Genomic DNA, 12,285 nt, shown 5'->3' with positions numbered 1-12,285 from the left:
AATTACAAAAAATTTAAATCCACGCACGTGACGTCAACCACACGCACACACACGTTAATGTCTCTTTCAAAAGCATTATGCGGGCGAAGCACATTTATTATATTAAGAAAAAGCGTGCAGAAAATAATACTGACCGAAACTACCGCTCTTAAAATTAAGAAAGCCCTTATACGTGGTGCTTCATTTTAGCTGCACCAAATTAAAAAAAAAAATTGCCTGTGGCAGATAGCACAATCATAACCCTTGATCTAAACTACTACTCGACGAGGGGGCCATTACTTCCACGAGAATTCAAAACGCCTAATTGAATAAACATAATTGCGCTAATTAACTTTAATTATTTTACGGCACATCAGTGCATAAAACAGCGTTTTCCTCAAAAAGTTAATTGGAACGCCCATGCACTTCGTCGGACACTGAAAATTAATATCTCGAAACTGGTTCAGTCCCGAGAATTCGTTCCAAGTGGATACGCCTTGCGAACTCAGCGGCTATAATTCGTAGATTGAAAGATGTGCCGTAAAATAATTAAAAGTCAATTAGCGTTATTATGTTCATTATTCAATTAGGCGTTTTGATTTCTCGTAGAAGTAATGGCCCCCTCATCGAGTAGTTTAGATCAAGGATTATAAGTGTGCTAGCTGCCACAGGCAATTTTTAAAAATTTGGTGCAGCTAAAATGAAACACCCTGTATTTCTGTGACATACACTTCCGTGGCGTAGGACGGCCCCAGTCTTGTGTTGCGAATTATTGGGAGGTCCAAGTTGAACCGCGTTCAAACCCCCCCCCCCCAGCTCAGATTTTGAGAACGTATTTTGTATATTTACCTGTACGTCTAACTTTATAAAATAATTCGATCTTTGTCAGACATGACAATAACAGTGTCCCGTAAATATAGTTTGAGTAGGAAAACACCGGAAGAACGAGGTCTGCGCATTTAAATTTAATCTGTCTACTTCCGCTCCCGCAATCTCACTTGTCCATCGCGAAAATTGTGTGAAGGCTCCAGCTTTGTTTCTAAGTTTTTTTTTTTTTTTCCAGCCAAAGATGTCCGTAAGGATCTCATTCCCCCCCCCCCCCCCCCCCCTTACATCTAACCACCTGTGTGTGTGCCTGACGCATTTGTTAACATTCTGTAACGCAGTTCTGTGTTTCATTGATTGACTGCCTTGTACGCGTACAGCGATGAGCCCGTGCTCGGCTTGTTTTCCCTAATGATGTTTGCTTACTCATCGTGTCTGCAACGCGATCTACACACTTGCATTTCTTAACTTTTATACTACGTTCTCCTACCCAAGATGTAGCACGGCGAGCTTCCCGTAAAAACGAAACAAACACAAGATAAGAATACGATGAACGTTTGGTGTTTCGGAAGCGTAGTCGCGCAATATTTTTCTCTAACGTCCCTTGGAGATGAGCGCTTCAAAATTCTGTTTTCAACGGCATCCGCGGAGCCGTCGAGATACGTCGCCGATTTCAACGCGCCACTGACTTCGTCGTTTGTGAATAGCTCATATCGAAAGCCGCCCGATTTCCGGCGGTTAGAAAACACAATAGGGACGGGGAAGTTCTTGTTTGTTTTGGTTCCTCTCTTTCTCTTTATGCCTTTCACCTGCGCGTGTGCGCAGCCACGACTAGAGCAGCGGGTTTAGGAGCAGCTGCACAAAACCAGCGAGATAAAAAAAAAAAAAAAGTGAAAAGAAATAACGAAACTTGACGATGGCGTTCGTCGCACCGCTGGAGTAGCAGAAGCTTAATTCACAACCGCAGAACGCGAAGGTAAACTACGGTGCACTGACGGAAAAGGATGACGCAACATTGGGCAAGCCACGTAGAAAGAAACACTCGGAAAACGCATACTTCTGTGTGACGCAGAAGTAGCCCGGTTTGCATACCAGTTGCCTGTGAACGCGCTTTTTCGGTGCGTTGAACTATGCGGTGGGGGGGGGGGGGGGGGGGGGGGGTTCAGCCCCACCAGTCCAACGTGTACCTTCAGTGCTCTGTTCACTTTGTCATTACAATTCAGGAGGTGGCTTGAGGTCGAATTTCCCTGATTAACAAAAAACACTCTATATGACTGTTGTGTTATCATTCACTCTTCAATTACTTTGAGTAAAACGCTGAAGAAATAAGCATCGCCATCACCCTTGTGGCATTATATTATAATTATTAGGCATTTTATTTGCTGTTTGATTCCTCTGGCTAAAGCAAGGAAATTGCATATTATGCAAAGTGCTTGCTGCAAATGCATGTGCTGCAACTGCATGTACCCTTGTCTAACCCTGTGTGATGTGCTGATCACCGTTCCTGATCCCTATGATCATCGATCCATTGAAGCTAGTTAGGTGCCTTCGAATAGCTCATAACCTGACTCGCATCAATACGTGAGACACCAGCCGCACCATGCTCGAGGCAATGCCAATGATCAGCTTGGTAACACCCAGGCGCGCTGATTACGTCAACAAGCGAGGTCTTGACAAAACAACTCGACTGCAATGCGCAGAAACCATGTTCGAGATAGAAAAATATTGAACGCAAGCAATCTGAACGTTCAACCTGAACAACAGCTATTCACGAATGCTGCGCCACGCAAATGACCCAGCCTACGTAAGAGTGACAAAATGTCGATCCGCTATTAACACCAGTTTTAATTGGGACGGAACTATCGACAGCCATCACCAAAGCTGTCGCATATTCGAGCTTGTGTTGACGGAAGCGAAAATAACCACATAAAGTTCGGCAGCTAATATAAGGCTGTTGAACGAGAACATCGTTACGGTGCATGCCGTACTACAGGCGGCAGCGGATGAAGCGCGATAATCGCAGAGTACGGATTCTCCTGTTCATGGTGAAGGGCAACGGCGGCACCATTGGCTACCCGGGTGTTTTTATAACTGCCACATACAACGTATGCTGCAGTACTACGTAAATTATACCTAACGACGCGGGCTCCGATTACCAACAGCCACTAATCATCGCATCTCAGCGGGCATTATAAGTAACATGAACCAAACAGCGAAGACGGCCAGACACAAGTTGCACGGTTGGGCAACTTAGCGCAACAGAAAGAAAACGGTACGCAGGAAGCTGTTTCGGTTCGGCTCTAGTTTCGGTGAATGGTGGGCGAATATAGCAGTCCGAACATTCTTCATGAGTGACAGCAGCACTGCTGAGATAAATAATTAGTAGTAAACGTAACTATAGTTAGCTATAAGGATTAGCTAGTTCGTTCGAACTAAGCAATTCGGATAGCTGGCTAATCAGAAGGACCGAGTGCCGCGCGTACTTGCACATGACGTATGCGAAGAACGCGCGTTTGCTATTTTCCTCAGCATATTGACGTTCGATGCAGCATCACTGAGCCGATAGCACACACGCATGAGCAAGACTTGAGTGGCGACGCCCTACAGTGTGCCTACCTCGCGGTCTGCACAGATAAGAAGCTGGCATTGACAACACTAGCGTGAAAACAACCCTAAAGTCTTATTTTAAACTGCGATGCGCCCTCTGAAATTCGCGAGTTCTATTTAAAAACCCAGCTGACGAGACGACGTATGTGCCAGCGCAAGTGTACCGCGTCTATCCGTTGTTGCAGCGTAAAGAGAAAGCGGTCCGTTGTAACACAGTCTCTAGACCAGCCACAAGATTTGAGACTGTGCGAAAGCTGTCAAAGCGAGCCAGCGCGTGACAAATACTTATACACATATCGAACTCTACGCGTGTGCAAATACCTCGCACGACTACTAATATGTCACGCAATTTCACCCACTGTCGCTTTTCAAGCCGAATTTTGGTTATTTTAACAAGCAAAACTATATTCCAGAGACATCCTAATTACGTTCGAAGCGAACGGACATCTCTAGCGTTACAGTGAAGCCGACTTGAACCTCGCATTCAAGGCTAAACATGGATTCGTGTTTGTGTATGCTTGATTTGTAACACGAAGCGCGTGGAGCTTTTTTTTTTTTTTTCTCAGAAACTACGGTTTAATGATACGAAAAATAACTATACTGAGAAGTAATAGAACGAATGATAAATCGGCTCCGGCCCCACGCACGCTCGCGCGCGCTCGCGACACTACGCTATGCTAGACCGCCAGAAAGCAAGCATTGCAACTGCAGCATTCGGAAAGGCTTAGTGCGGCGTGCCAATGCTCGAACACGAGTGTTTGTTGCTGCTGCTGAAGACATGACAAGGTGTAAGAGTTGACATTTGCGGCTCACCGCCGCCGCATGCCTGATTCAGAGATGAGCGTCTCGGAGGATGGCGCAGCTTGTTGGAAGACATTCACCATCCTTCCATATACGGCAACATACGCCGTAGTGCGGCAAAGTCACCTCGCTTCAGCTCGGCTTTTCAGTGGGCGCCGCTACCGCGTTTCGAAGTGGCCTACGCGAGCGATAGAAAAGGTGAAATCGTATCTTACCTGTATCTCCCGTAACTTTAAATATCCCCGCGGGACTATATTCAGGTTGGAGCCGTGTGCAGATCACACTCAAGATGGCGGGGATAATGCAAAGAGGAAAACGCCACCCAAAATCGGAAATGACGTTACCGGAAGACTGACAGCTCTCGATAGCTGCTGTGGTCTAAAATACGCGTATATATTTTGGTCTGTTGGCGCCATCTGTATCCGCGTACAAAAAGTAGTTCTTGGATTTCTGTTTACATTTGTTATTTTCTGTAAAACATTTAAAACAGCTGGTGCTTATAACCGAGTAAGTAAGTAATTGTCAGCACAATAAACAGTCTTACTACTTTCTGCTAAATAAACGTATGGTTTTATTCAATGCAAAAGTCATGATAGCCAATGCGCATTCTTCCGCGCTCACAGACAACCACTTCCCATTTTGATACATTTCTCCGGTGTGATAGCTGTATAGCTGCGTGAAGAAACACCGAATTTCCTCTGGTTTGTTTTATATTGTTCGCTGGACTTCGGACTATTTTACTGTCTGGCTTGTGAGCGATATGGGACGGTCGAATGCCTTGGCAAGCAATCCAAGTGATTCGCACTCGGAGCTGTTAGCGCCGTCGCTTGCCTCCGGCTGGAGGCCGGAGCCCACTGGTTTTATCAGCTGTAATGGCATCCGGTGGTTCCACCAAATTTGCCCATGTTCGTGATAAAGTCAATCAGCTATTCGCTAGTGAACGTGTAGCGTACTGCTCCGAGGATTCAGTTTCCGGAGACGAAGAACTTCTGGACATTACCAGCGCACCGCTGAGTCTGATGGATGAGAACGAGGATTTCTGTCTGTGTAGGCGCTGTCGCAACGCCGGTGACCCGTCTTCTCAGTGCCCACGCCAAAGCAGGCTACCTGCTGGTTTTAATTCAGCGAACGGAGCGCAGCGCAACGGCGAGACGACGTCTGTCACTGCGTCAGATGCTAGCGTGAACTACAGGCACAATGGTGGTGAAAGCTCCGCGCTCCTTTATGTGAGTATGTGGGACACAGTGGTTGCGAACAGCAAGTTTGAGAAACTTATTAAAAAAAAAAAGTGACTGCGGACACTTGAGTTTAGCCACGACCCACTCTTGGGTATTGTGAGCTTTGTTCCTTTTAGGTTGCCGCATGACTCGCTAGAAGCTGCGCAGTTTGGGAACATGACACTGCTGGACGCTTTTGCGGCGAAGCTTCAAAGCTGCGAATAAAAAATAGGCAGCGAAAGTGGTCATTTAGGACAGGAGCCTGAATTTTGTTGTTCTTAATTGCATGTATTATGCGAAGAACGCGTATTGACTAGGAAAAGTACATTTTGGGTACCAAGTGTTAAGCCACAGTGATAGCTTGTTGTATGACCTTTGCTCTACTACCACATAAGCACAGTGAAAACTGCTTTGTGGCCCTGTTTCCTGTCAAGTACACCTAATTCATATGCATACGCTCGGAGTTTCAACACCTCTCGTACTAACGTAACAAAACCGTGGCAAACTCATACGCCTCTGCATTTATGTGTGTTTCTGCGCAGGACACCAGTGAAGATGACAGCGATGAGTCTCTTCACTGCCATGTACACCAGCAGCCAAGGCTCTCGTCCAAGGTGGCACAGAAACAACTCATTGTCAGCTGTCTCATTTGCCTTACATTTATGATAGCTGAAGTTATTGGTTAGTATCTCTACCGTAATCCCTATAGAGCTTTTAAAGCTGATATAGTAATTATAAGCGGTCTTTTAAACAGTCGGTGATTCAATGAATAACATTGTGTCCTCATCATGGGCTATGGTGGATGAAGTACCAGGGGAAAATTCTAATGAGTAAGGACAACACAGCTTTAGTGCAAGCAGAAATGTTATTGCACTAAAGTCAAATACAAGGAGGACCTGAAGACTCTTCAAACTTAACTGTAATGATTTGCAAGTGATTAGGTAAGAAGTTTCATGAAATGAGGCATAATGTTTCCCGCCCTGCGATAAAAAGAGTTAACTGTACCTTTGTTCTACATGTCTTACATAATGAAATTAAAATTAATGCCCTTCCTAGTGCTTAACATTTCTCACTATCAGCACATGCATTATCAGTGTTCTTGGTATCAGCAGTTATGCACTATCAGTGATGGTGGGTGGTGCCCTTTCCAGTGGGTTGCCATCTGACTTTAAAGCAGTGAACACTTGACAAAAAGAGAACGTGCTCAACAATGATTAGAAAACTGCTCTGCAGAAGTTGTGACACGCACACAAAATGTGAACGTGAGCACAAACGAAGTGCTTCATCTGTGCTCATGTTCATGTTTTGTGTGTGTGTCAACTTCTGCAGCACTGCTTTCTAATTACGCCATTCTAACTAGCCCCAGTGCAAGTATTAATAAAGGCTGACTAATGACACATGCTTTGTGGCTGTTCTACAGTGGTGGTTCAGCTTTGAGGTAGTATCGTCATCTTTATGGAAGGGAACACATAAGCTTGTGGCTGATAACACGTAAGCCTGTGGCAGATAGCCTTGTCAGCCACATGTCGTGTGGCGCCGCAGTGAGATGTAGATGTGAAAAAAAAGAGAGGACATCTTGGGGGGGGGCCTTCTCCTTGTGCGCTCGTCCCGAATGTTTCTTCACCTCAATATGTCTTGTTGCACGCCCATGAACAAGAACTGTTTCATTTGTTATGAATCGGCTGTATCTACCGCAGCTTTAGAGGCAGTTGGAGTAAATGGTGAGTATGACATGTCAGGGCATGATTAATCTGTCGGAGTATTCCGATTCTCTTCGCTCACATGCATTATAAACACAGAGAGAAGAAAACGTGCAAGTGGTGCAGGCATTAGAAGGAACAGCACCGCTCCATTTCATTTCTGCATCGTGCCACGTGTCAACGTTTCCTTTCGTAAAGATAATGATACTGCCTGCCATGGTGACTCGGTGGCTAGGGGTTCTGCTGCTGAGGATGACGTCGCAGGTTATATTCCCTGTCACAGGAGCCATGTTTTGATGGGGCTGAAATGTAAATATGGTTGTGTACTTAGATTTAGGTGCATATTTAAGAACCCCGGTAGTCGGCATTCGGATCCCTCTACTATGGCAACGCTCATAGCCTCAGTAATGCTCGATCAGTTTTTAGGTACTTATGTGAATGGTATGCCTTCCATTATAGTGAACATTATGTATGTGCTTCTTCACAGCCTTTGTATGACGGATGTCACCTGGGGATTGTCTGAAATTTTTCAGTCTTTTAAGCACTCCCTGGTCGTTCCGTTCTCACTTTGGTTCACACATTGCTGTGAATTTAGTGTACTTTGATGACCGAGCTGATTACATTTTTGTAATCTACATGAACAGGGCTAACCACTCGGCACTCATGCTTTTAGGTGTGGTGCATTGTATTTCTTGCCTCGAACTCTGTACAGAATGTTAATTGATGATCGCCTCTTTGTTTTCAGGTGGCTACATGTCCAACAGCCTAGCTGTCATGTCAGATGCAGCTCACCTATGCGCCGACTTGGCTGGGTTTTTGATCTCCATTTTCGCTGTCTGGATTGCACAGAAGTCTCCCACAAAGAGACTGTCCTTTGGGTTCTACCGTGCAGGTAAGCATCGTGTAGTTTCGTGTGGTTACTTGTTTGGGTCGCTCTGCCATGCAGTAATTTGCCCATAGGCTCCCAATAACAATCTCTGAAACATGGCTCGCCCATTTGTAGACAAATAACATGACTGACTCCTGAAAGTATGTCTGGCAGGTTTTCTGCTCAGTGATCGTGCTAAAACTTCAGCAGCAACTGCAACAGTGACTGGTTGTGGGTGGCTGTGGTGAGGAGCTTTTATTGCAAAATAAAGAGAGGTGTGGACCCCCTAGTGGGAACCTACATACTACCGTAAAAACCGGACTATAGGTCGAACCGGAATATAGGTCGACCCCCAACTAACTAATTCTAAAAATGAAAAAAAAATCTTTTTCAACGGCAAAAGCACCGAAAGACACCCTTACCTTTAAACAAATGCGACTGAGCCGTTTGCGCAATGGCAACAGCATTTAGACGAGGGTCGACTTTTCGCAATGGTTTTTTGAAAAAAAATTCAACCTATATTCCAGTTTTTACGGTAGGTGGTGTCCCTAGCCTGGGGGCACCAGTAATGAGCGTGAAACGGGCATTAATCTAAGGAGATTCAGATTTGTCTGGAAATTAGGCAAATGAAGAGAATCTTCAGGTTGAAATCAAGGCAGCAAGAAAGATTCTGGACTCCTGAGACAAAATGTTTCTCTCGGAGACCCTGGCAGGTCTGGAACCAATTCGAAATAAGATGTAAAGCTATACCATAAGAACCCGAGATGCCCCAACCCTGAAAGAAACCCCACCCCTGTTTTTGTGGCATGATTTGATATTTTTTCCAAAATTCCGAAGGATAGCCCACTTCTTGTAATTCCCACTGCCCTGCAGGGGTGACCACGGCAAAAACGAGGTCAGTTAGCTACTGCTGGAGATAAGGAACAATGCTGACTCGGAACGACAGCCATTTTTGGTTCATCGCATGCAATGGTGACCGTGGCCGAAACTAGGTACTATGGGAGATAAATGAACAATGCTGAACAATCTTCAAACTTGCAAAACTTGGGCACTTCGTCTTTCGTTGCGGGCAGCAAGGATGTCGGGATGTGAGAGCTTCACGATTAAAAAAAGTGGAGGCAGTCCAATGGGCACCGGAACACGAGCAGCAATGTGAGCAATGCCGCCCATCATTATGAGGTGGACCGAAATGGAACTCAAGTGAGACAATGGAACAGTGATAGTGGCTGCTCTTTTGAAGGATTTTAGGACGACTGAACAAGGACAAAGAAACAAACCTTCACAACCTTTCGTTACAATGTTTTTTTTTTTTTCTCCAACTTTTCTGGATTGTATACCGAAAGTTAGCTCACTCCTTCTTTTCACCCTATTTGCTCTAGATTTTACGTGTGCTAACTCTGGATATTACGGTACATTAAGGTTGCCTCCAGGCTGAGATTCCACCTTCTGTACATGATCTGTAATTTCGCTATTGCTGCTGTCTCATAAGCAGCTTGCCACTCACTCATAACTTGGTAACTCATGATTAACTAAACTTTGTTTTATGATTCCTTATAAATGTAAGTTTGCATGATTTTTATGCAGCAGTGGCATTGTAAAATTACTTAAGAGTTGCGGAGTATGTGTTGTATTGTTCTGTATTGCCAAAATGTCTGCTACAAAATAAAATTTTTCTGCAACAAAAGCTGCTGCAAGCTTTTCGACTGTTCCATGAATGCTAAATTTTGCAAAGTGGAATAATGCCATGGATGATCGAGCAAGATAGGATGTACATTGTGAATTGTTTGCAGGATCAATATTATATGCAGACTGATGGCGGTGGGGGAGAGGGGGGTGCATTTGTGAAAGTTATAAGTTGTTTACAATACATGGGTGTGCAAGTATCATGCATGTAGGAGTGTCAAGCCTGTTATGAATTATAATTTTGGGTATTCAAACTTGAACAAGAATGGAATGCCTAAATTAAATATCGGATCAATCATCATTAATTCCTTTGTCCACACGATGGCAGATGCTTCCACTAAATGAATCATGAGGAGCCAAACGCAGGTTTCCATGAACAGGTTTCAATTCGATTAAATTAGATTTTGGCACTACGTGATTATTCGATGTGGTCTCAAATTTATTTGCACACCACTAGTGGTATCACAAACCACTGTTGCCTTTGTCACTCAGCTCAGTGCAGTGGATGCAAGCCCCATCATGAAGTATCATTATTATTATTACTTGTCATATTTATTATTGTTTAACAAATACTGACGGCAGCCTTTTGGCCACCAAGGCGTGAGCGGTACAGCTACGTGAACAAGTACAAAGCTAACATAAGTCGCTAGTTGAATGTGAGAATTACACCATAGAGCACAAGAATAATGTAACCAGCAAACTTTGCAAAAAGTATGAAGAAAAATTGCAGGTGCATAAAGCAGTTAACGAAACCAGCTAAAAGAAAATAAAATCGGAAATATGATATGAATACCATTAAAAGCAACGGAAGTAAATGCGAACTGGCTACAGAAAATTACACAAGGTCACTAAACATGATGCTCGTGATGTCATCTGCGTCATATCACATGAGAGTGAGTTCCATTGCAATATTGTTATAGGAAAAAAAAGAGTAATGATTGATTTTGGTTCGCTGAAAGCAGGGCACACACTGCTACACTGACCATTCTTTCTTCCTTCACTTTGTGCTTCTCTGTATTTAACATAGGATAAGATTGATTTTCTGTTGTAACTTCTCTTGGAATGTAAGCACCCCTCCCACCTTATTGCCCATATTATCCCATCAGATATCTTATCCATTTCTTATATCGTCTTGTACTATCACTATCATACACTTTCAGTGAGATGGCCATGGTAGGGTCTGTACCCACTGGCCTAGACTGACAAACCTGTGCGTCTGTTTTGTGATAGCATATTCCCATGACTATAAATTTTCGTGATGCAACGAATAGGTCTGCTTAATATCTCTGATGTTTGCACTCCACTTGTATTACTGGTTTTATTGAAAGGTTGTTTGATTACCTAATTATTTCTTCCTCATGTCAGGTGGTGAGGCCCCATACCATGATATTAAAGCTATCAGTCGCCTATAATGAAGCAAGAATGTTTTATTTAGCACCGTAGGTCAGCAGAATGAGCAAATACTCACTCATACCAATATTTTTGTAGGCTGTGTACTCTATCATGCTCTTGTGCATGCGTACTCATTGACACTCACTTGGCTTTCTACTCATTCTCACCAACACTCACTCACATTCGTAGTTGCGTCCATTTACACTTGCGGGCACCCACTTACGCTTATACTTGCATCCACTCTCATTGGTCAACAGTCACTCATGTTCATACTCATGTCCACTCGAAATCCCTGTCACCGAGTTTCGTTTGTACTAACGTTAACCAGCACTCACCCATGTTCATACTCGCATCCACTCAAACCTGCTGGCACTGACTCCCATTCATACTCACTAATGCTCAACCTCACGCCTGAGAAATCAGTGTGGAGGGAGTATGAAGCAATGTACTCGTGAGTGAGTATGTCAACCTATGGTTAGCACTCGTTTAGTATGTTACCACATTCTGTCTTGTATTTTGCAGAAGTCCTGGGTGCTGTGCTTAGTGTGGTGTTCATCTGGGTGCTGACGGGCATCCTAGTCTACACGGCCGCGCAGCGGATCTACCATGATGACTACGACATTGATGCAAATATCATGCTCATCGTCTCTGGCACAGGGGTTGCCATGAACATCTTGTAAGTTCACCTCACTTATTCATTGTAGGAGCAGTGCATGAAATTTACTTGGCTATGTGAGGAAATATGGCTAGCAATCTGTGGAGTTCAACGTATGGCCCATCTCTGAACCTAAAACGCAGGCACTGGAAATGTTCACTGGTTTATTTTTCATGTCACCAGCAGAGAATGCTTTCGTTGTGGCCATATAGTTTCCTGTGCACAATATCACCTTGAGGAAATCTAGTTTACTGGCCTGTGTACATTTTTCAAGGATGGTGTACCACTGTGATATGGAAGCATAATTGTAGGTATTAACCCTTTCTGTACCGTCGGAAATTATAAAAATTTAATCAAATTTCTCAAGCTTCACAGAAATGTGTCATGTAGGTGGCCATATTTTTAATGCAGGCGTTCAAGCGGCTCTAATAAAGAGAAAAACTACACAAAATGTCATGAACTCTGAGAAGCGCCACCGTGTAGTGTCGAAAACTGAAGCTAGAAGCAAGCTGACAGATATACTTTGTCATTGGTGCACACTACCCTTTAATGACGGCA

General features: G+C 44.1%; 2 protein-coding genes across 3 annotated transcripts in view; one reads left to right on the top strand and one right to left on the bottom strand.

The window, feature by feature from the left end:
• The window catches only part of LOC119456389 (zinc transporter ZIP10-like), a 91,471-nt gene extending 86,886 nt beyond the window's left edge, over positions 1–4,585 (bottom strand). Inside the window, exon 1 of one of the 2 annotated variants that reach the window (XM_037718112.2) lies at positions 4,428–4,585. The gene's annotated coding sequence lies outside the window, so the exon portion shown is untranslated. The remainder of the gene's footprint in view (positions 1–4,427) is intronic. The other variant, XM_049669804.1, reaches the window with a different exon arrangement.
• Positions 1–12,285, top strand: part of LOC119456390 (zinc transporter 2-like) — a 58,397-nt gene that overhangs the window by 29,001 nt on the left and 17,111 nt on the right. The window contains 3 exon segments of the mRNA XM_037718119.2: positions 5,972–6,110; positions 7,875–8,021; positions 11,595–11,748. Of these exon segments, the coding sequence (XP_037574047.1) occupies positions 5,972–6,110; positions 7,875–8,021; positions 11,595–11,748 (440 nt within the window).

The sequence above is a fragment of the Dermacentor silvarum genome, chromosome 6, assembly GCF_013339745.2.
Source record: "Dermacentor silvarum isolate Dsil-2018 chromosome 6, BIME_Dsil_1.4, whole genome shotgun sequence".
In the NCBI taxonomy this organism is placed as follows: domain Eukaryota; kingdom Metazoa; phylum Arthropoda; class Arachnida; order Ixodida; family Ixodidae; genus Dermacentor; species Dermacentor silvarum.
Note: the sequence above shows the minus strand (reverse complement) of the source record. Positions and strands in the feature narration are given on the sequence as shown.